General features: G+C 40.6%; 1 protein-coding gene across 1 annotated transcript; it reads right to left on the bottom strand.

The window, feature by feature from the left end:
* Nucleotides 1-11,321: 11,321 nt before the first annotated feature.
* LOC146644738 (uncharacterized) lies at nt 11,322-13,728 on the bottom strand. Its single transcript, XM_085394763.1, has 4 exons — nt 12,959-13,728; nt 12,561-12,716; nt 12,145-12,243; nt 11,322-11,658 (listed from the first exon to the last, which is right to left on the bottom strand). Exons 1-4 carry the CDS (start codon nt 13,607-13,609, stop codon nt 11,335-11,337), a joined length of 1,230 nt encoding a protein of 409 aa, XP_085250889.1. The 5' UTR covers nt 13,610-13,728; the 3' UTR covers nt 11,322-11,334.
* Between the last annotated feature and the right edge of the window lie 8,506 nt (nt 13,729-22,234).

The raw sequence follows: 22,234 nt of genomic DNA, 5'->3' as shown, positions 1-22,234 counted from the left end.
GCTCCATTTTAAAAGGAGAAAAAAACTGTATTTTAATCAGAGTCTTCATAGAAGCAGTTTCATTTGAGTCGTGTGACACAACGGCTACTGTTTTAATTAATCTACCCGTCTGTAGATGTTACAATATTGTTATAAGGTTTTGTTTTTCTGCCTTTTTTCCTCCTTCCTATATTCATTGTTCTACTGTGGCTGTTGGTGGTTTCTGTCCTGGGGTTGAACCTCTTGCTGTGAGCCATTCCTCCCGCACCTGTTTGTAATGAAGTCATCAGTCGGCAGTTCCTCAGCACTGTCCCCATCAACATGGTGACACTTAGACCGCCTTTGTGTTAAACCTGTTTTCAAATAAAGACTAGTGTACTTACCTTATATCTCAGTGCTCTCCATAGTAACCTACCTGGAAACCTCGTCCGAACCCTGTCTATTTGGGAGCCCACTGACCTGCAGTCTGGTGATAGCTCCAACAATTCTGCTTCCTTTTGGCACCACCTCAGCAACCAGAGGAGCTGCTTACCTGCACTCAGCCTGCATTTCCCCTCTACACCCATTCGCTTCTCTGGAAACTCACCTGCCGACCCAGAAACCCACCCACGCTCTGTCTCCCTGTCAATTTAGAGCTCCGGCAATCCATTCCGCGTTGATCCTGCTTACAATTCCTTGTCTCCGGTTCACCAACAATCCATCACGCTTCTTGGGTCCTGATCATGGCAGATATACACCTACTGAAACAACACAGTGCGTACAAACCTAACCTACCCAACTCTATTAAATGTGTGTTGGAATCACACACCGGATATAGGACACTTTCACAGATGACCTACAGCCCAACACTGTGCCGGGACACTTCCAGGGCAGATGCAAATGGAGGGTTTGAGCTGCTGCTGCTCAGCTAAAGAGCAAGCTAAAGGCTAAAGGAGAGGGAAAAGGTGCACTTATAATAAACCTGTCTCATTGTGGATGAATCAGATTTCTGGAACAGAACTAATGAAACAGAGTTGATGATTCTTCCATCATAATCCTCAGAGTACACCGCGCACAGGTTAGCAGGAGCTCACTTTGGTATTTCATTAATAATGCACACAAGGCTTTTGGGTTATCCAAATTAACACAAAACAGCAACAACACATTGGTGTTAAAATTTCTACTCTATATTTCAACACATTTTTAACACTGTACAGCTGTGATATAATAAAATGAGTAACAATGGTAAACAGCCCTTGCATAAGGACACACAATCCCTAGTATCAGCAAGATGGAGATTACGATCGAGCGAGTATATCAGTTTGTTTGTTTGTTTGTTTTTTTTAAACAAAAGAGGGTGACTAAAACAAATTATAAAAAAATCTGGGCCATTATAAAAATTAAAAATCCTAACCTGCCCTTGATACCGATTTCATCTTTCTCCACGTTTCAGACTCGCTTTGGTTCTTTTGGCATTCACAGAGTATGGCACCTCTTGGTTCAGGTCAAACTTCTGTTGTAGTAGTTGTTCCTGTTCGGTGTTATTTGCTCCAGTAAAAGGATGCTACCTTTGCTGATTCATTTTCATTTGATCTAGACCTGAAACTTCTCAAGGGACCGCAGGGAGTTTGGCTCTTCTAAATTGGAATTTGTGGAATTTAATATCACAAACGTTCAGAGAGGATACAGTCTCCGAGGCCTTGACTCTACCTCTGTTAGCAGACACAGAAAATGATCAAAAATCACAAGATGGGGGAAGAAAAAAAATGATAGATCAAAAGTGCCAGATTCTAACAAGTCTTTGGAAAGGAAAGCACAAAATTTGTCAATTCAAAGCATTCTTGTGATTACAGTCTACTAAACAACACATCCAATTGAAAATTCATCTACAGCATTTTCAATATGTGCAGAGTGCTACAACGGCAGCTTTTCTGGCTCCTGTTTGCAGTCTCTAAACACCTGCAACAAAAATCAGCAGCTTCTTCAAAGCGGTTTAAGTCATGTTTTCCTTTCATTTTGCTTTTTAAAACATTTTTAACACTGCATTGGCCTGTGAACACAAAGAGACCACTCTGCTATTTTTGTGGTGTAACCTGGGCCTAAAGCTAAATCTTTAACCAAACAGTCGTCCAAAAAACTAGCCTAAAATAAGTTTGAAAACTGCACAAGTGTGAGATCAACACAGTCTTGTAACTCCAGAATTTCAGAGTTGGCAAGCAGGCGGAGAAACATTAAACCCAGGGGGAGGGGGAGGGCTGGGGAGTGGAGGGGAGGGGGGGTTATGCTGTCGTGCCGGCGCCCTTGGCCTCCCCCAGTGGATCTGGGGGGTCAGGCGGCTGACTGTGATCCCACACAGCGGCTCTTCCACATGGGATTTATTTTCTTGCTGGATGGGCAGGCAGGCGGCCCAAGAGGATTCTCATTTTAGACCAGCGTCTGTAGCTGTCAACGCCAGCCGACAGAGGCGAGCGGACACCCGACCCCGAGTATCCTCCCTCGACACTCCCCTTTGGACTGTCTCCCCTCCTCCTCCTTGTATTCCCTGTTCACACACAGAAAAAGCACACAGACACCGAGCATGCACACCTACACACACACACAAAATAATGATTTCACAGCCTCTCGTTTTCTTTAAATAAAACCTCCACTTACGTTATGATGTGGCTGGAAATTATAACATTTAAAAAAATTCAGCATGACTGTTTATTCAGTTTTGCATTCAAAGCCATTTTTTTGCAGTTTAGCAGGAGTCCTTATCTTTGATTGTAATGCTGTGTGGTGAACTCAACTGAAAGCCTCGACGAGCAATGAGCCAGGTCTATCTAGCAAAAAAAAAAAAAAAATGCACAGCGTCTCCCCTTCCTCCCAAGCGCCGTTAATAATTCGTGCAGTAAAAGATAGCATGCCTCTCTGAGTTTGTGGGAGTTATTGGCACAGTATTCCCCACCATATTTGTGCGAGGCAGTGATAGGAACATAAATTATTTCTTATCTCTTCCGCAATCCATTTTTCAAAGGGCTCACTCTGTGTTTGAAGGGTAGCAGCGCCGGCAGCCAAAGCCCAGATAGTCGGCTACATTAGTCTTCAAGAGATCCGACTTCGTGATTTCAAACAATGCAATAAAAACAGAACTAATTGATATGGGCAGTACCATATATGACCACAATTTAATACCAAATTAGGCCTCTGGAATCCAACAAAAGATCAAAACAATGGTCACCATTTCCACCACAGCAAAGGCAGGCACTGTGAGATCATTAAGTTAAATGAATGGCAATGCAGCTGTGGATCTAAGAGGTAAGCCCTTGAATGTTAAATATTTCTAGATTTTCTACAAGATTTAACAGTGGACCAAAAATGGACTCTTTGTCCAAACTAGTGATTTAAAGAATTTCTAAATTATAGGTTTTTTTGCGTGTGGAAATTGGACAATGTTGGGTAAATAAATTCTCTCAATTAGATATGTTGAAATAGTCGTCTTCTATCCGGTGAGCTGCCAAATAAAACTGAAAAGACAGTATATAATCACGCTGATGCCTTTGGAAGACACCAAAAGATTCAACCTTCTGAAAAGAGAAATACTTTTAAGGCGCCTGTTTTCCATAACAAGGCCCCTTCTGGGGTCAAGAGTTTCTCTCTCGGATGAAATCATGCAAAAAGAAACACAAGAAAAGTTTTAAGGGAAAGTGGAAAAAGTCGAGCAGTGACTTGACCTGGTCAGCTGTGTGAACGCAGCTCTGAATCGGAACATTTTCTGGAAACTCTTCACAAGCAGTGCTGGTTATCAGTCTCAGCAGTTTAGACGTGTTTTACAGTTCAGCCTGATCTGCTGAGAGAAAATGACAAATGATAAATATCAAACCCTCCTCTGCAAAGCATTAATGTCTGCTTGCAAAGAATAAACCCTAGCTCTCCCAGCTACTATTGATTTTTTTCCTGTGTGTGATGTGAAACCAGCAATCAGCACTGCGGTTCAAAATAGCCCTGAAACTGGAGCCGAGACGTCAATGAGTCGCCAACACATTTCAATTAGTGAGCCGCCCTGGCCGATCTCTCCCCTGGGGCACAAAGCACAGAGGGCCCAAGTCAACATATGGTCCTGCATTGGCTTAAACGAATCTGATAAGCCACTGAGCGGGAATTTATGTATGCCACAGCTATTTGTCTAATACTAGGTACAAATTGTAAGCTAAAAAACAAAAACAAAAAACAACTGCATGCATCTGGAATTAAAAGCAACTACAGTCTCTGAAGGCCTTTAAAGAGTCTGGGTTGTTTGACACGGGTGGCTTCCGGTCAAAAGACGCATGGAGGGATAAGAATTCAGCCAATGTCATGTGAGCTGCTACATAATTTTAAGAAGTGAAATTATAGCCCATCAGTGTTTAACTTTTAATTTACCTATTTAGAAAACCTGCTTTCATTCATAATGAGCCCGTGGCAGCGCTATCTAACACCCAGAGGATGATTTACAACTTAATCTTCCGTACGGATTTTGGTGTAAGCTACTTATCTCAGGCTGTAGTTTTGTTTCTCGTTGAATAGTGTTAGGAAAAACAAGAGTATAAGTAGATTTCACATTTGCAGTACTGAATTTAACTTCGCTAACAAGTTAAAAACAATAGTATTTTGCTCCATGTGAACACAGTTCAGTTGTTTCCTTTAAATTAAAAGTGTTGGGCAAGTTTAAAGGGGCTACTGTATATGTGGGTGTTTTATTTTGAAAGTCTCAGCCTGTCCTGTCTCAAGATTCCCTATCAGCAGTGGTAGTCCTCAACGTCATCCAGAGCTGCCTCTCCTGCAAGTCTCCTGTCTTGTCCTGACTCGAACTCTTGGACTGTGTCGATATTTTGTATCGTTTTCTATTTGTCAAGACCAAGAACCCAACATGGCATTTAAGATTTGGAGCTGAGGACACTGCTCCTTTGTATCATTTAGTGAGACAGGGATCACCATTAGCAATGGCGGTCCAAAGCAAAGTAGGAGTTTGTCCACTGAATAACAGGGGACCACCACATAAGTCAGAAGGCCAACCTGGACTTGGGAAATGAGGATTTAGGCTGGGTTTAGATTAAATTTCACAATAAAAGTAGCACCTTTAATTGTTTTTGCTAAATAGGCAAAGAGAAAGACAAGAATTCTGTCAAAAAGCTATTTATCTTTACTAGAATAGCCAACAAGCTTCACTCTTTATAGATAGTGACAGAAAAAGAGACAATTTCATTGTTTGTTTTTTTAGCACTGAGAAAATCCTCAACAACAAATCAAGAATAGAAAAGTAATGCATGAATGCCAATTCAATTTAGGTTTATTTATTTGGTTCCACACAACAACAACAATGACTTTAAGGCACTTTATACTTTAAGGTAAATACCCTAAAATAATATAGAGAAAACACCAACAATTAGACCACCCCTTATGAGTAAGCACTTGAAGACAGTGGTAATGAAAAGCTGCCTTTTAACAGGAAGAAACCTCCAGCAGAACCAGGCTCAGGGAGGGGCGGCCATCTGTTGCCCCAAGTTTGAAGTAAGGGGAGGGATGCCAGATCATTGTATTAAAGTAAATACCTCAGCTGTTCTAAAGTTATTATCATCAGACTGACTCAGTGCTTTATATTCCTGACTATAAAGAATGCTGAAAACTGACATGGGGTCCACTTTCACAGTTGTTAAGCGAGTTAATTTTTTGCCATATCTCTGCTATCAGATAGCTCCAGATTTAACTAAAAACAAATTACATTTATGATATTTAACACTTGTTAATTTTTGTTTTTACAAGAAAGAAAAAAAAATGCATTTTTCCTCTCAAAGTCAGTATCTGTTATGATACTAAAAAATGTTTTTCATAATACTCCTAAAAGTAAGACTAGATAACTGGAAGAAAAAAAATGTTTTGTGCATGTTTGCCAGCCTGCTCTCTCTCGCTCATAGCCATGTTGTTCATTCTCTGACAGCTCTCATCAACAGCAGCAGACTGGCGCTGGCATTGTGTGTGTGTGTGTATTTGTGTGCATACGTGTTTGCGCGTGTGTACGTGCTGTACATTCTCCACCGAGGGGCCAGGGGGTTACGCTGGAGCCACAGGGCCACCGCGACATCTCACTGCCCCCCTCCCTCACAGTCCCCCGTACCCCTCTGGCCTTTTGCTCCTCGCCTGGCTGGCAGCCCTGCATCAGGCAGACACACACAGACACAGGCTCTGCCCCCCCACCAACCCCTGTCAGAACACACACACACACACCACTCGCTTCACCACCCCCCGCTCGGGGCCGATCGATACAGCTCTTCGCCTTTCATCTGACCAGAGCTTTGGAGGAGCTGTGCTTCCTGAAGAAAACCCAATACAGCATTCCCTTCTCAGGGTAGCTTATTCTCTCTGTGTGTAAAAGTGTGTGTGTGTGTGTGTGTGTGTGTGTGTGTGTGTGTGTGTGTGTGTGTGTGTGTGTGTGTGTGTGCGCGCGCGCTCGTGTTTGGTTGTCTAAATGTTCATGTGTTTGTGAATGAGAATGTGTGGGTGTAGGAGCAGAGAAGGAAAGGTTTTGTGCGCAGTGGGTCAGCGATGTGATAAATCAGCTAAAAGATGACCATAATAACAGGGTGTTTGAGTGTATGAAAGACCAGTGACTAAAACATAAACAGGTTTGTAGTAGATGTTGCACACCAGTGGAACAAATAGTCGGATCAAATAAAACATCTGATCAGTGCAACATGAAACTTGCTCTTCCCTTTTTGAATGGCGTGTCCTGACTCAGAGAAAACCCTCAATGCTCTTTTTATAGGTCAGTTTCTTGCTAACCTTAATGTTATTAAAGTATGAATACCTTAAAACTTCCCTGGGTGAAATTATTTCTACCTGAGCTGACACTCAGATTTCTGAGAGAAAAGTTCAATCTTAGTGGAAGATACTCATAAATACTTCAAAAGCACGAGAAGCGCGCTCACTCCTCCCCCAACTTCTCCTCCGCTTATCCAGCAGCTACCTGTGTTGTTTAAAGCTCAGCCATCCCCGCTCACTTCACTGCTTATCCTACAAATTCTGGTCCTGTTTATAGACAGTGAAGCCTAACTTCCCGCGTGAATCAGCGAAAGACTGAACCTCTTCACTCAACTTCAATGTGTTAAACAAGGGAAGCTGCTGAGGTCACACAGAGGTCAGGGGAAAACACCACCTCCGGGGACAAAAACACACCACATTTGATTGGCTAGCAAACTGTAAAGGGTTTATTTTTTTCAAGGCTCCAAACCTGTATCCAACCTGAATGGAGATTAAAAAGTCAAGACACATATTTGAGTAATAAGCTGCAACTTGAAGAACCTGATTTTTCTTTCACATTTTTAACTGAATGTGAGAAAACCAAAAATGATGTTTAGCTGAACGTTGAGTTCAACTCCATCTTTATTCCACTCTGTTATTGTCACAATACTCATACAAATTAAACAAAAGGAAAAATCTACTTGTCTTGTAACCAGTCATAATCATAAAATGCATTTCTATTTATTTGATAAAATAAGCTCCCCACCCTAAACACTAACATTATATTACTGTGCGGACACAAACTGCACAATATGTCACAAAATAACGTTAAAAACTAACTTTCATGGGAATAGCTCACATCAATAAAAATAACTGTCTGTAGGCATTTTCATTATGTGTGGCATGAATGCATATAATACTGCAAGAACTCAGTCCAAGGATTCACATTCAGATCTGTACCGTTTTGCATTTGAATGCATTTGTTCCTAACAAACCCACGCACTTGTGTTACTAACAAACGTAAAGATATTCACACAGAACGAAGCGTTTCTGGTTGAAAACGTGAAACAAGAGTTCTTGATCAACCACATTCAACTGCTTAATAATGCAAATAAGCCAATCACAATGCAGAAAATCCATGCATTTAGGCATAAAGACATGAAGAAGAATGAACGCAGCATGGTTGTTGGCGCCAGAGAGGTTGGTCTGAGTATTTCAGAAGCTGCAGATCTACTGAGAGTTCCTTCACACAGCTATCTCTAGGGTTTACAGAGGATGATCCAGTGTAAAAGAGAATGGCCAGACTGCTTTGGGTTGATAGCAAGATGCACTGCAGACAGATCTCCAGCAACTGTGTGATGCCACTGTGTCAATATGGACCAAAATCTGTGAGAATGTTGAATAAATGCCACGAAGAATTGTGTGTTCTGAAGGCAAAAGGGAGTTGAACTCAGTACTAGCAAGGTGTAACTAATGAAGTGTCTCATGAGCTTATGCGAGTCTGTGCCAGTGACACTTAGCTTTTAAATTCCTCACCTCACAGTATATTGCTACCCACTTTAAATGGCCTTGTTATTAAAATTTAGAAACAACAATAAGGCACAAAAAAGTTTTAGCGTGACATTTTAAAAACAGGAAAAACCCTCCCACTACCATCTGCTGAACTCCACAGAGGATTTGGTTCAACAATAATTTTTTAATGCTGATTAACGTTCACAGTAGATTGTTGTAAAGTGAGCAAATCACACAAATATTAACTATTCAATGGTTTCCTGTAGAGTAAAAAAAATCTCAAATACAATCATCAAGCAAAACAATGCACGCAAGTCTCTCATTTAGGTTCTTAGTCTGGTTCCTCTGCAGCCATCTTTTAGAGGGGTTAGAGCTTAGGGACTCAAAGCTGTCACCCCTCCCCCCAAAATCAAGATTGAGGTTTATACAGTGTAACTGTTTTAGAGCGTGTGATCAGTTGCTATAAAGCCATCAAGTATTCATAATTATTTTAAAATGACATTGTTATGGGCAATAATTAGGATTACGACATCAAGAACATTGATGGAAGTGTTAGTTTGAACTTCACAACAGATTTCCAGATGTCATCCTGTCACATGAATTATCAAAAATAAATAAATAAAACAAAAAAGTCTTCTATCTTCATGGTGTGCTTCTGCATTGCTTGGGCCATTGAGTACATGCATTTAAGTTTCTCACTCAGGCCACTCGGTTTTATTTTGCTCATATATTTTAAACAGGGATAGTCATCGGCTTCCAAGTATTCAATAAAGCTTTGGAAAGTTTTTAAACTATAAAAACCAAAAATGTAATTCTTATTAATTCTTAATACAGGATTAAATATACCAATAGCCAAATGCTAGTTTGGCTCAATTTCCATTTATCTGAGGTGATGGAAACTTTTTTTTAAAACAGGCTAAAATTTTAGACTGATATGGTCAAACTTGCAAGTTTAAACAAAGGCAGTCCTTTTTTTTAAATTAATCCTATTAAGGTGCAAAAACATAACAAATAAAAATGTAAATAAAAGTTCCATATTGTCCTCAACAATGCCCAGCGTTTGCTGTCCAGTCTAGACCAAAGAACAGAATCGAACATAACAAATATCCAGAGGGGTTTTTGTGGGGTTTTTTCCATTTACTTCCACTTTGTTGGAGAAGGTGGAAGCCATTTTTATCTAGGTACACGTAAATTCAAACAACACCACCCACCTTTCACAGAAGCTCAACACAGGATGTTGTCCCAGCAGATGTTTAGTCTGCCCAGAACAGCATACCATCTTCTGTTTTTATTGGCACTTTGAGTCCACTGGCTTTCCACAGAGGAACCACAGCTTTGGTCACTAGCACTACCCCCAATCTGACCCACACAAACATATGAGGTACAATGTCATAGAGTTAGGAGGCGAGAAGGCGACGCAGGTTAGGAGCAAGCGAGCTGAGCCCAGATCCGCAGGGCCACGGACAGTGCAGTATAAACAAGACTGAGCATGGCCACCAAGAATTGGTACATTATCCCAGTGGAAACGTCTGTGCAAGGATGACTCAGCCTCCACACAGCACAAAAAGGCTGGAGAAATGCTGCTCTGTCCCAAACAGTTTCCAGACTACTCAAAACAGGCCTTTTAATCCCAGCCTGATGGTAACCAAATGGCCAAGTGAAGGATGAGAGAGCTTTGTGGTTATCACGTCATTTCACAGTCAAGACAGATAACTTCCAAACCTGGATTCTGGCCTGCAGGAAGTACTGGAATGCCATAAATATGTAATAGGCATGTTCATCCTAAGCACAGGTTGGGTAAATACCTAGGATTTGATCTAGCTGGGTGTGTATCCTGCTTGCATGTTTGGAGATTTTTAAATATTGTGCGTTCTTAGGAGTTCAAATGCAAGTTTTTCTAATTATATAAAGTCCTTGAGACACCCCTTTATTTTTCTATAATACGGTACCAAGAAGCCAGACTTTCAAATTGTTATTAATAATATTTTATAATTATGTAAAATTATCTTAAGTGACTGTTCTCTAGGCTTTCTGAACATCCTCCAAAGTACTTATTTGGGCATTAGCGGCATTTTTACTCATTTTCAGTCCAGTTCTTCTACCTACACTGAAAAAAGAAAATAGTTGAACCAACTTAATTGAATTATTTCAATTGGTAACACCAAATTTAATTAAGTTCTTTGAAATTAAGTTAATACATTAAATTAACACAACTGATTTAAGTTACATGTACTTAATAAATTAATTGCTGTCAAATAAACATTTTGCATTAATCCAACTTAAAATTAAGACATTTCAACTTAAAGTTTTCAGTTTTTCCAACCCAATAATTTGCATAACCCAAAAGTAAAATATTGCTCTTTGCTAACCTAATAATGTGGTTTAGTGTAAATTACTTTTTGTAGTGACTCTAAAATGAAATTTTAGTTTGTATAATAAAGCTTAAATCAAAATTTTAAGTTGCCTGAAAATATTTTTCAAAAATTCAAAATCCAATGTTTTTTTTTTTTAAATGCTTTATTGTATAAATGTAATAAAGTATTACCTTTATGGCAACCAACACAGCTTTTGGTCAAATACATTACACATTTGTCCTTTTTGAAACACATATGCACAAAATGCAAGTAATGCTTAGTAGGACCACAAAGTTGTCAACAAAGTGTAAAGTGCAACACAGTATTACACAAATATCAATCTTAACACATACAGTGTCAACTATGAAAAAGTGCCCCAAGAGTATACAGAAACTTCTCTTCAGCTATAGCCAATGAATAAATATCTGAACAGTGTAGCTGACCAATGGGGATGAAAAAATATAAACACTCCTCTAGAGTTTTAGAATGTCACAACAGTTTGTTGTATAACTGAGCACATCAAACCTGAAATGCAACCTTTCCCTTGAAACGAAGGCAAATATGTCTGAAAAAAAAATTAAAAAATAAATAAAAATACCATAAAAGCACATTAAATTGGGGTTTGAGGTCTCTTGGAGCATAAAAAAGGCCCAACATCCAAAAGAGACTACATATTTTACATGCTATATGTCCAAACACAGTTGTTCCTTCGCATTATGGCACAGGGCCATTTGTTGGTCATTGTTCTGTGCCATTACTGGGAGCTTTGAAGTTTGATATACAGATTTTGGACTTTGGGGGACATCTTGTGCTGATCAAGCTGCATGAAGATTTTTTGGAGCACTTCAAAAGTGAAGCGAAAGGGTTTTGGATAAGCTAGGTTGAGTGCATAGATCAAACCTAGAAGCAGGGCACAAGCTGAGGCAACTGAAGTTAGTTCATGCAACACTTCCACACCCTCAATGACAATGCCAATGTCTTCAGGTGGCTCCTGCAGTCCCTCCCCCTCCTTCCGAATCACATACACTGCCATGGTGACCTCCTCCAGGTCCCTCTGAACATCATCTGCTCCACAGTCCTACAGAGGGGTACAAGACACAAACACAAATCATCATTAGCCTCACTTCTTACTGTGATTAAGTGTTTGGGTGATGTACCAATATGTGTTATGTGCTGGGCTATTTCTTGGCTGGGTGTCATCACACACCAGAAACAGCAGAGAGAGGTGTATCAATCTGACTCTAATCAAATTGTAAGCAAGAAAGATAAGATTTCTCAACATGTCAAACTATTCCTTTGAACTTAAATAATCAAGTAAGCCCGTCTTACTTAAAACAAAGTCAATCCGATATGTAATGTGTTGTTGCTGGGAATTACATAATGTCCAATATGGTCATGATAATAAATACATGTCAGCAATCCAACTAGGGTTCACGTGTTATGTTTGTTCTAACAGTTAACTTTTTTGTGTCCCTTTGACAAGATGTGCTGACAAACTGTTGAAACTTACAAGGTATTCCTTGATCAGGCCATCTGCATCTTCTCCCAGGAAGATGCAGATGGCCTGATCAAGGTATTCCTTGATCAGGCCATCTGCATCTTCTCCCAGGAAGATGGTGAGGGCTTTCAGCACACATTCCCTCCGATGATTAATGTCCACAGTCTAGAACAACAAATGTTGAGTAATTTTAAACTCTAAATTTCATAAGACAGACATCCTTACTCTTATTGCTTAACTTACATGTACTTTATTTAAAAACAGTAATTCACAAGCCCAGAGATTCATTACAGAAAGAAAAGGGGATGAGTTCAGTGGAGTCGCTAAAAACATTCATGCATATGAAAGCCATGATTAGCATTGGCCTGCCCATATTGTCTTTATGAAAGATTCAGTTAAATATATATATATTTTTTTGGATTCAGATATATTTTGACAGCCCTCTTAGTTACGAAGCATCTTGTTTGATGGTACAGATTTACCTGGTCCAATGTGTCCAAGATGTTCGCAATCTTTTGGCGTGTTGCTCCTCCTTTGGCACGTATGACTTTGATCAGCTGACTTGAGTGCATGTCTAACTGGGCCATGAACTTCCACTCAAGAGGAACAGCCATGAGCCTCTGGAACTCTGTATTTATCTAAAAACAAAACACAAATGACAGTAGATATTGTATTATGGAACAAAATGCTGAAACTGATTGTATGCCAAAATGTCTATATCCCAAAAAGTACAACATATATGGGAATTCAAAATGTAAATTCTTTCATTAAGTTCAGTGTTATAAAATCTCAACCAAATCAAGTTATGACCGATTCATGAAAGTTAACTGCAATAAATCCCGAAGCATACAGACTTCGATCACTTCAGTTCCATTCTTACCTCTTTCTGTGTGAAGAGTGCAGGCCATCTGTCCTTCAGTTCCTGAATGCTTGGTTCTTGGTTTACCACCTCATGTCGTCTGTAGGCAAACGTGTTAGCCATTTTGTCTGCGATGACCCTTTCATTGTCCCTTATCCCGATCTCTGTCAGAAGTTCTAGTCTCACTTTTTCCATGCTGTCCAGAGTCTCACCAGTAGGAAAGGATGGATAAAAGTTAGCTTCAGAACGTTTTGGCTTCTTCACTTTTTTAGCAGGGAAAGCATCTGTAGTAGCTTTAGATTTCAGTGAGTTTACACACAGCTCTGGACACCCCTGTAATTTGAGCTGGGTCCTGTAGTTTGCCATTTTGTACTTCAGTCGTTGTTTCCAACCGTAGCAGCCATTGAATGATCCAGGTTCTTTCAAACATGGGTGCTTTTTGATAAGGGCCTCTGCAGCTGCGCAGAAATGTGCATCCTCTGGATAGGCCTTGTAACGGTAAATTTCTTCTGCAACTCTTTTCAGGATATCAGACAGCATTCGGGCGCTTAAAGTCAACATTTTTTGGCTCACACGGTACTCAGTATTCCCCCTCTCTAGCTGTAGCTCTGTGTCATATGAAAATTGGGGAATTGCAAAGTCTTCTGGCCACTGTTGTGTTCGAGATGACATAGATTCAGGGGATGAGAGGATAATTGTGTCATTTGATGCCACCGAAATACCGTCATCAGACTCAAATGAAAGAGACAGAGATGAAGTGGACTGATCGGCACTGATCAAAGGTGGATTTGTTTGCTGGTGGATCACTTTGATTGTCCCCAAATTCCGAAGTTCGGTGGTAGAATTCAGATTAAAGAAGTCGTTGCCAAAGTCTTGGTCCATGTATTGCAGTCTGAAGTTACCTTTTAACCCAAAGGTAGTCTTTATCGTGCTGAGAAGGTCTTCAAGTGACTCTGGGATGCCATTTGGAAGAGTCAGCTTTTCAATGTTGTTCTCTCCTAAAATCACCTTCAGTCTTGCAGGTGTTGAACCAGCCATGGTGGTCTGAGAACAAAGCACAAGCACAGTTAGTGAGGATCAACATGTAAACCACTGACATTTCCAATTAGGAGAATTTAATGTCAAACTAGAGGAAAAGAGAGAAGGCAAAGAGAGGAGGAAAGGGGAGGAGAAAATGAAGAGGAGAGGTGGAGATCAGCTGAGGCAGCGAGGAGAGAAGGCAAACCGAAGAGGAGAAGGGAGGAGAAGAGAGATGGCGAGAATATGGGAGACATTGAAGAGAAGAGAGAAGGAGAGGAGGTGAGGAGAATATAGGAGACAATAAGGAGAGGAAAGAAGAAAAAGAGAAGAGAAGCAGAAGGGGGGAGAGCATAGGATTAGCATTCACTGACTGGAATCCAGCGACCTGCATTAAAAAAAATGACATAACTGATGAATTGCCAATGACATCATCACACCACTTTGGCTTGCAGTATAAAATAAATATGTTCTGAGAACACATTAGTATTGTATGGGTCTGGGTTTTGTTTTCCCACTTAAGAAAATACTTTATCATATTTTGAGGCCTCACCATTTAAACATGGACATATCTTTTCAAGGTGACAAGACGCATCCCTCTAATATTGTAGTCTGCCAGTGGGTAGGTATCATGCAGTTCTTGTGGCTCAACAAGTTCCACTTCTTTGCTTGGTGATGTTTTGAGATCATAAGCTCTGTAGTGTTCCATATACCATCCGCTAAGCTTTTTCAGAATGAAGATTAGTTTGTCCTGCAGTATCACCATTTGGATGATTTCACCAAACTCTGGCAGTCCTCCCAGTGAGCCGTGGATCAAGATCATCCCACACTTGTAGATTATTCCATTATATGCTACACTTTTAGCCAAGCACACATTGTCCATATCTGGAGACTTCTGTCTCAGTGCATTTGAGATGTCCTTGTTAAGAACATCAATGTGAACAGTGGAAACATCTGTTACTTCCAGTGGGGGTTTGGCAAAGCTAATTGCATGCAAATGATATGCAATCTGATACTGATGTCTCTGTGAAAGGGAAAGAAGTACATTTTTGAAGCATCTGATGTTCCTTGCAACTCTTTTAAAAAAACTATGCTTTGCTTCGAATCGCATAGTCCATAGTGCAACCAGTGGCCCAAACTTACGGATCAAGTATGGATAATGTTCCAAGTAGTGGTGCTTTGGTTTAAGATTAACATCTGGGAAAACCTCTTGAAACTTGATTCTGTGCTCGGAGATCTTAAAACCAAGATATGCAATGGAGTCCTCAGTATGAACAGGACTGACAACAAGATCAACAATGTCCTTCAAGTCTGTTAAGATGTGCCAAGCAGGCTCCTCACAGGGTACACTCTGCCCAACGAACAAAGGCAAAAATCTGATAAGACTCCAGTTCTCGTGTGCATTCCCTCCTACACTTTTTTTGGATGCAAAACTGAGAGCCACAGGATTAGGTCGATTTGTTTTGTCAGCCCACTTAAAGTTGAAAGATGATATTGCTTCATTCAATGTACATAATGTGAAATACTTTTTTTTGATTAACAAATTGAGGCAAAGCGCAAGTTCAAAAGGAACAATTCCCTCAAAAAGATCATGTACAACATCAGGTGGAAACCCAGTGGTAACATCAAAATGTGAGAGGTGCTTTGACAAAATACACTTTGATTTCACACCATAATAACTGGGCCATTTGTTTTCCTCGATAATTCGTAAATGATCTGCATGAATGTCTTTTGTTCTTAAAGTAAAGACTTCACTTCTGACTTCAATAGTCTGGAACTCTGATGTTTCTGCAGTGCAAAATCTACATACGTATGTCCCTGAGAAATTTTCAAAGAATCCAGCAATACTGTGTGCACCAAGGTTGTCGGCAACAACACACTGAACAGTGCCTTTTACTGTTCTGCCCAACTTTGACAGAAATATCCCACTCTGTTCCAAAATTACAAGATCATTAATTACAGGTTTTAACACTTTCTCATACCCATAGCACTTCAGATCATTACTTTTGATTAAAGCAGCCAAATAGATTGAGGTTAAAGCAGAATTACAGCCTGGTGGCAAATTACCCAAAACCCAGTACAATCCACAAATTTTATGCTTCCTCCGTGATGTACCAAGGGGATTACATATTTCGAATTCATCAATGTATAATATCAATGAAATGCTTTCCTGCTTGGACAACAGTCCATTTTCATGGAAGAAGTCACCATCGAAGATAGTTTTGTAGTGCACATAAGTTTTTTTGAGGCTGATTATCTACAGTATTCAAATTAACAGCCTGATCCAAGATTGTCTGGCAGTCAAGAATATGCTGCAAAGACTTTAAAATTGAAATATATTGGAATGACTTGTTATTTTTTCGGTCAAGTATATATTCCACTGGTTCCACTACTTTAAAGTGGCTCTTATAGTATGCTTTTCGTCTCCAAGGACTGGAAAGTGGACCTTTATCTCCAATTGCTTTTTTTACAGGGTTTGTCTCACAGAGTACACTGGCTAGCTTTTCAACAACTGACTGGTCAAATTGGCATCCGTTGTCTTGTAATACTTGGCTAATAGTCTTTTGGGTAATCGCCACAGAAACAGAACCAATCAAATAGTTTAACTCCTGCAAAAGCTCATCTACAGCTGCATTAGACACAAGAAAGATGTGTTCCAACTTAAGGAGCACTGAAGCAATTTTAAGCTCAATATCCTTCTCTAAGTTTTCAGAATACCCATTGTCAAAAGCAGAATTTAAATTTACATCACTCTCTATAATTTCCACATCTGAAATATCACTGGCAACACTGGCAAAAGATTCATCAACAGAACTTATTCCAGGCTTAAATGTGTTCACTGTACCAGAGTGTTTTCTGTATTTATGACTTTTGAAGTTCTCATAGACATTGGTTTTATATTCACAGTTTTGGAACACACATGTTACAGTCTCCTTATTTTTAAGATGCTGATAGATATGTTGAAAATATTCTCTTTCTGTGGAGAGTTGATTATGGCCACAAATATGGCAAGTGAATGTGGACGCAGCTTTGGAGACTGCTTGTTGGGCAGGGTGATTTCTTGATAGATGGCTCAGTAGGGCGTTCCAAGTCTTGAACCTACATGCACAATTTAAATAAGTGCATGGATATGAGTGGCCTCGTCCGTAATGCCTATGAATCAGTTTGTAGTGTTTGAGCAATTCAGATCTTTTTGTTAATGTTGTCCCACAGTCCTTGCATCTCCACATGAAGCATAGCACTGGAGGAACAAAGAGACACGCTTTACTGGGTGTATATAAATAATTTGAGAAAACACAGAGGGAGAGTTGGGCAATATTACAATATATCAATATGGTGATATGAGACTGGATCTCATCTCAGCTTTTTGCCACATTGCCCAACACAAAGCGAATCATTTAAACACAAAATGTATTCATCAAATGTAGCCAGCCCTCTCTAATTAGATTTTAAAGGGATAAGTTCAAAACAAAAGTTTAAAAACAAAACCCAAATGCCCATAGGTACATTTTTTTTTTTTGCAATTGTTTTATATATAAAGCCGATTCCTGTTCAGTGTAAAACTGAATTAAGTTTAAATGAGACATTACTATTTTGAACTTGCATACCTTTGTTGTTGATAAACTGAAAGTACGCAAGTTCACAGGTAAAACGAGCTGCCTGGCACGCCTCCACACAGGAATGCCCCTCTTGAAGTAGTCAGAGCTGAGAAGAAGTTAGGTCAGAAGGTGGCGATGGGGCATCACATTGGACACCAAGCCAAAGGTTGTGGCACTGTCCAGGGTTCCAACCAGAGGTGATGTAATCTTTCTGCCATCAGCAGACACCCCTCTGGAGAGGTTGACAGGAAGGAAAGGAAGCGCTACCCAAAGTCCTAAAGATTAAAGATATGTTCGAGTTAGTCTGTCGATCTTTCATCATGTTTACAGTGTTCATCTGCATCTATGTACTTATATATGTATTCAGACACAGACCAGAAGTGTGCTAGGTCTACAAGAAATCTGATGGCTGTATTTTCTGTGTTCAATAGCGTAATACTTTCTTCTATGATTTCTAATTTTGATTTTCTGCCGCACACCATCTCCCTCTCACACGGCTGATCCGTGCGTGTACGAGCGCTGCACGCACCCTTTCTCCTCGCCTTCTTAACGTTATGTACATTGAAAGCAATGCAAGCGGCAGTAAATGCATGCTTCCTGGAGCCACCACAGCTAAACTTTACCTCCTACATCACCCGTGGCCGTGACCGCGTGAACTATTCGCGCCGACAGGCATACTGCGAACAACCACTCGTGTATAAATGCGCGCGCCCGAAGTAACGTATTCTGAAGAGAACCGCGGCCCAGCTTGCCGCTATAATGTGCTAATGCTAATGAATAACTAACAGTAAGCCAACACCGACACACTGCATGAATACACAACTTTAAGCTAGCGTTACGATATTAAAACAAGAGAGTACCGCCGGAAAACTACTAACTTAACCTACATGTCCAAGCACAAACTACCAACAGGTCTGACATTTCGCTAATGTTAGCAGGGCTGAATGATAGCGGTTTGGTCAGGTCAGTTTACTAAACACTTAACAAACTTAACAATACAGTTGGAATATTTTTATATCTAATATATTAAAATATGTGTTCTACATTTGACTTACCTTCAAGGACTATGGAAAAAGTAATATCTTCGTTACCTTATTGACCAAATTGTTCACGAGGTCTTGCCTGCAGCCAAGTGCCTCTCAAATTGTTGTTCTCAACCGCAAGTAGAAAATTCTGGAGAAGGCGGAGACGTCATGACATCAGATGCACTGCGTCAGGAGAAACCTAATTGATGCAGGTTGACTCTAATGAGAATAGCAGGTTACATGTGTACTGAGGGAACAACACGTAATAACAAGTTGATATACTCCACAAATTTAGACTGGCTCCACTAAAGCAGAAATCTTAATGAAACTGACTCTGAACTTTACATAACTTCAACTACTGCTGAAATACACTTTTTAGAGTGTAGCCATTCTCAGGGGAATGTTTTTGTGGTTGCTGTTTGTTAAGCCACCTAAAACTGACCCTTGTATTATTCAAGCATAAAAAGGCCCCTAACTCAAGGGATGAACCAGTGTTGGCATGGTTCATGCCAAGAAGCAATTCTTAAGAAAGGGAAACTGGGAGAAAAGATTGAAGTATGAAAAATTACACAAGAACTGGGCTTGAAGTTGGTGACAAAAGCTCTTATGGAGTGATGACTCCAAATTTAAAATTTTGGTTTCAAATTAGTCATTGTTATGCAACTTCAGCATTACAATGATCTTAAACACACCGCCAATGTAGTAAAAACTTACCTGGACAGTATGTTATTGTTTATTTTCCTATCAGTCACAGATTGGCCCCCTACATTACTTATTAAAGCACTTGGGGATCCTCTGCAGACAGCCAAAATTCAAGAAGAGCTTTGGATTTCCTTTAACAAGCCTAGAGAATTATGCTTTAACTATTAAAGAAATTACAAGAAAGCTCATCTAAGAGAGTTATGTTCAAGGTTAAACGTGGTCATGCCAAATATTAAAATATTTACTTTCAAGCTTGTTAGAATTGTAAAAAAAAACCCCAAAAAACCCTTTTTATATGTATGTTTGCATATTTCAATTTAATCGTTCCACGCATTTCCCATTTTGCTAGCAAAATATAAAGAAATGAGGTTCAAGTCTTTTGCATAGTACTGTACACCACACTCTTTTTGGTGTTCTGTTGTAATTTTATATTTTTTAAATATGGGGGAGACCACAACTTTAAATTGCTTTTGCCTTACAACCATAGCGCATGATAAATGATCGCCAATCAGAAATCCTGGGTCTAAGTTAAGCGTTGGTTCGCTCTTTGGTTTGTCAGGTGAAAGTTAAGGACAACTACTGCTCCCTGCAGTCAGAGCAAAGGAGGACAAGAGATCAAGATGGAAAGAGGAGGGAAAGAGATCCAGGAATGCACGGCAAGGCGGCTGCCTTGGCAGGTAGATGAAGTGAGGATCACATGGGCCAGCGTGGGGGGGTGATTAATGCGCGAGGGAATGCACGGGAAGGAAAACAAGGCTATAAATCAGCCGCTGGGCCTCCATGCTAATTGTAATTGAAATGAATTTGTCTGGCCCATAGTGTAGGGAGTTGCATTTACTATTGACCAATAGGGCCCCAGTGGTCTAAGGGAAATGAACAAGGAGCGGGGCATGTCCGTGCCAAGATCGATGCATAACCCAGCGCGGATATTTGTGTCCCGTAAATAAAGGTGATTTGGGACTAAAACATGTAACAGGTGAGTCACTGTGTTGGTTCCCATGGTAACTTTGGTCAATGTGATGATGGAGGCCTTAACTCAGCGTACTGGGTTCTCCGCCTCTGGGCCACAGTTCAGAAGTGAGGATGTTTTTAAAATAATAATACAGTCACATTCACAGTGGTATAGAACTTGTTTTAAAAAAATGTCCGTGTCACTGCCCTCTGAGTACAAGAAAACTTCATGTATTTGTTGTTATAAAGCTTGTATTTGGCTACAAAGCCGCAAAACTCATGCAGAAAATGTTTAAATCCCAAACTCCAGTCCACTACCCGAAAAGGGCATGTAGTCCTTTATTTATTAATCCAACTGCACATCATGTAAGTGGGACAAACATACACCTGCCAGCGTGTGAGTGTCTTTTAAATGAACCTGAAGATAAATAACAACATAGAACGAAGACACCAGTGTTGTGCTGTTGCTTAAAGATCTCCACAGGGATCGTGTATTCATGAGCCTTTTCTGGACATTTCTGGAAGTTCACAACCAAGCGGCTTTCAGCATATTCACAAAGAGTTGTCACAGTAGCTGGATCCCCCACATTTGATTTGGCAGACTTTTATGCTGGATGTTCTTTCTGACGCAACCCTCCCAGGCATTTGTGCTTCCTATCAATCTGAAACTAGGGATTTTTCACATGTTAGGCTAATGTGTTAACCACTACACTAATGAAATGTAAAAAACACTACTACTCACCTCATCTGCCACATTAAAATGCCTTTTTACTAGAAGAAATTTTGTTTTTCTATTGAGGTAGCAAAATATTTCACCAAAAAAAAAAAAAAAGATTAGATAACACATAGAAAATGAAACCCCAAATGAACAACCTTGCTCAAAGCCTAAAGCAAAACGAGCCTTGGATAAATGGGATGTTGTGCCGAGCACCCAGCAGAGTATTCCCTCCTTTCTCTCTCTCTGGGATTTGATCTCCATGTTGTGATCTAATAACATTCCCCCATGAGACTGCAGATGGCATCCCGATTACACTGCAGGAAAATAACATCCTTTCCCATTCGCACACATAGCGTTTCATAACATACCCTCATCAGGACATGGTTAAATGGCAACTGCAGTTGGGCAGGCTACTCATTCAAACCATTTCCAGCAGACATTCAGTGAAACACCAAGCACTGCGCTACGTATCGGCCAATTCTCTGCAACACGTTTGAAATTGCTTAGAAGATTTCACATGCTCCGCGACAAACTACACACACCAAAAAAAGAAAAAAAGAAAAAGTAATTCACCCCCGCAATTTATAGCTCTTTGAACCCTGCGGGTGCAACGAACAATAGGAACAAAGCATTGTCTTTCAATTGTCTGTGACAGTGTGGGCTGCTCAGCACAGAGGCCTTCGCCCTAACTATTGGGGCTGTGTTTGCTAAATGAGCCAGAGCAACACAGCGGAGCCCACAAGGCTCCACACTCTCTGATACGTCCAGGGGCTTTTCTCTGCCTGCACACTCTCTCCACCACCTTACCTCCTCCTCTACCCCCCAATCCTTCCCCTCCGTCAGGAATCTATATTTCATAAGCGAGCTGTGGAGCTCCAGTGCCCAATTATCAGCAGATAAGGCACAGGAAGCCCTGGAGCACCGGCACGGCTATTTAGACGGGGAGGGGGGAAGGAGCTGGAGAACGAAAGGCAGCCAGGCAGGCAGGCAGGCAGGCAGGGACCCAACCCCCCAGGGGCACTTCGCCCTCGCTATTTTTTTTCTTCCTTCTTTTTTCTTTTCACGCTCTCTCTTTCTCTCTCTCTCACTGACAGCCTCCTCCCCCCCTTACCTTAGCGGCAGGGTTCAATTAGTGCCGACGGCGGCTAGCACCCACAGCCCCGCTTAGCCCGGGAGCTGGAGCCTCTATCAGCACACACCAACAGCACGCAAGGCTGAGTCCAACGAGCAAACTAACGTCAAGACAAGTTTTGTGTGGGTCTTGCACATATAGGCATGCACACGT

The sequence above is a fragment of the Rhamphochromis longiceps genome, linkage group LG20 (assembly GCF_057381845.1).
Source record: "Rhamphochromis longiceps isolate RC_006_pf linkage group LG20, R_longiceps_female_GT1.1, whole genome shotgun sequence".
NCBI classification, from domain to species: domain Eukaryota; kingdom Metazoa; phylum Chordata; class Actinopteri; order Cichliformes; family Cichlidae; genus Rhamphochromis; species Rhamphochromis longiceps.
The sequence above is the reverse complement of the archived record's forward strand: the minus strand, read 5'-3'. Positions and strand labels throughout refer to the sequence as shown.

Bases quoted from the DNA above. Each gene is read 5' to 3' on its own strand.
- LOC146644738 (XM_085394763.1), bottom strand. From the start codon at position 13,609: ATGTCATCTCGAACACAACAGTGGCCAGAAGACTTTGCAATTCCCCAA. The intron at 12,244-12,560 runs GTAAATCTGTAC...TTGTTGTTCTAG, and splicing joins TCTTGGACACATTGGACCAG to ACTGTGGACATTAATCATCG. The intron at 11,659-12,144 runs GCCATCTGCATC...ACCCCTCTGTAG, and splicing joins TCAAGGAATACCTTGATCAG to GACTGTGGAGCAGATGATGT.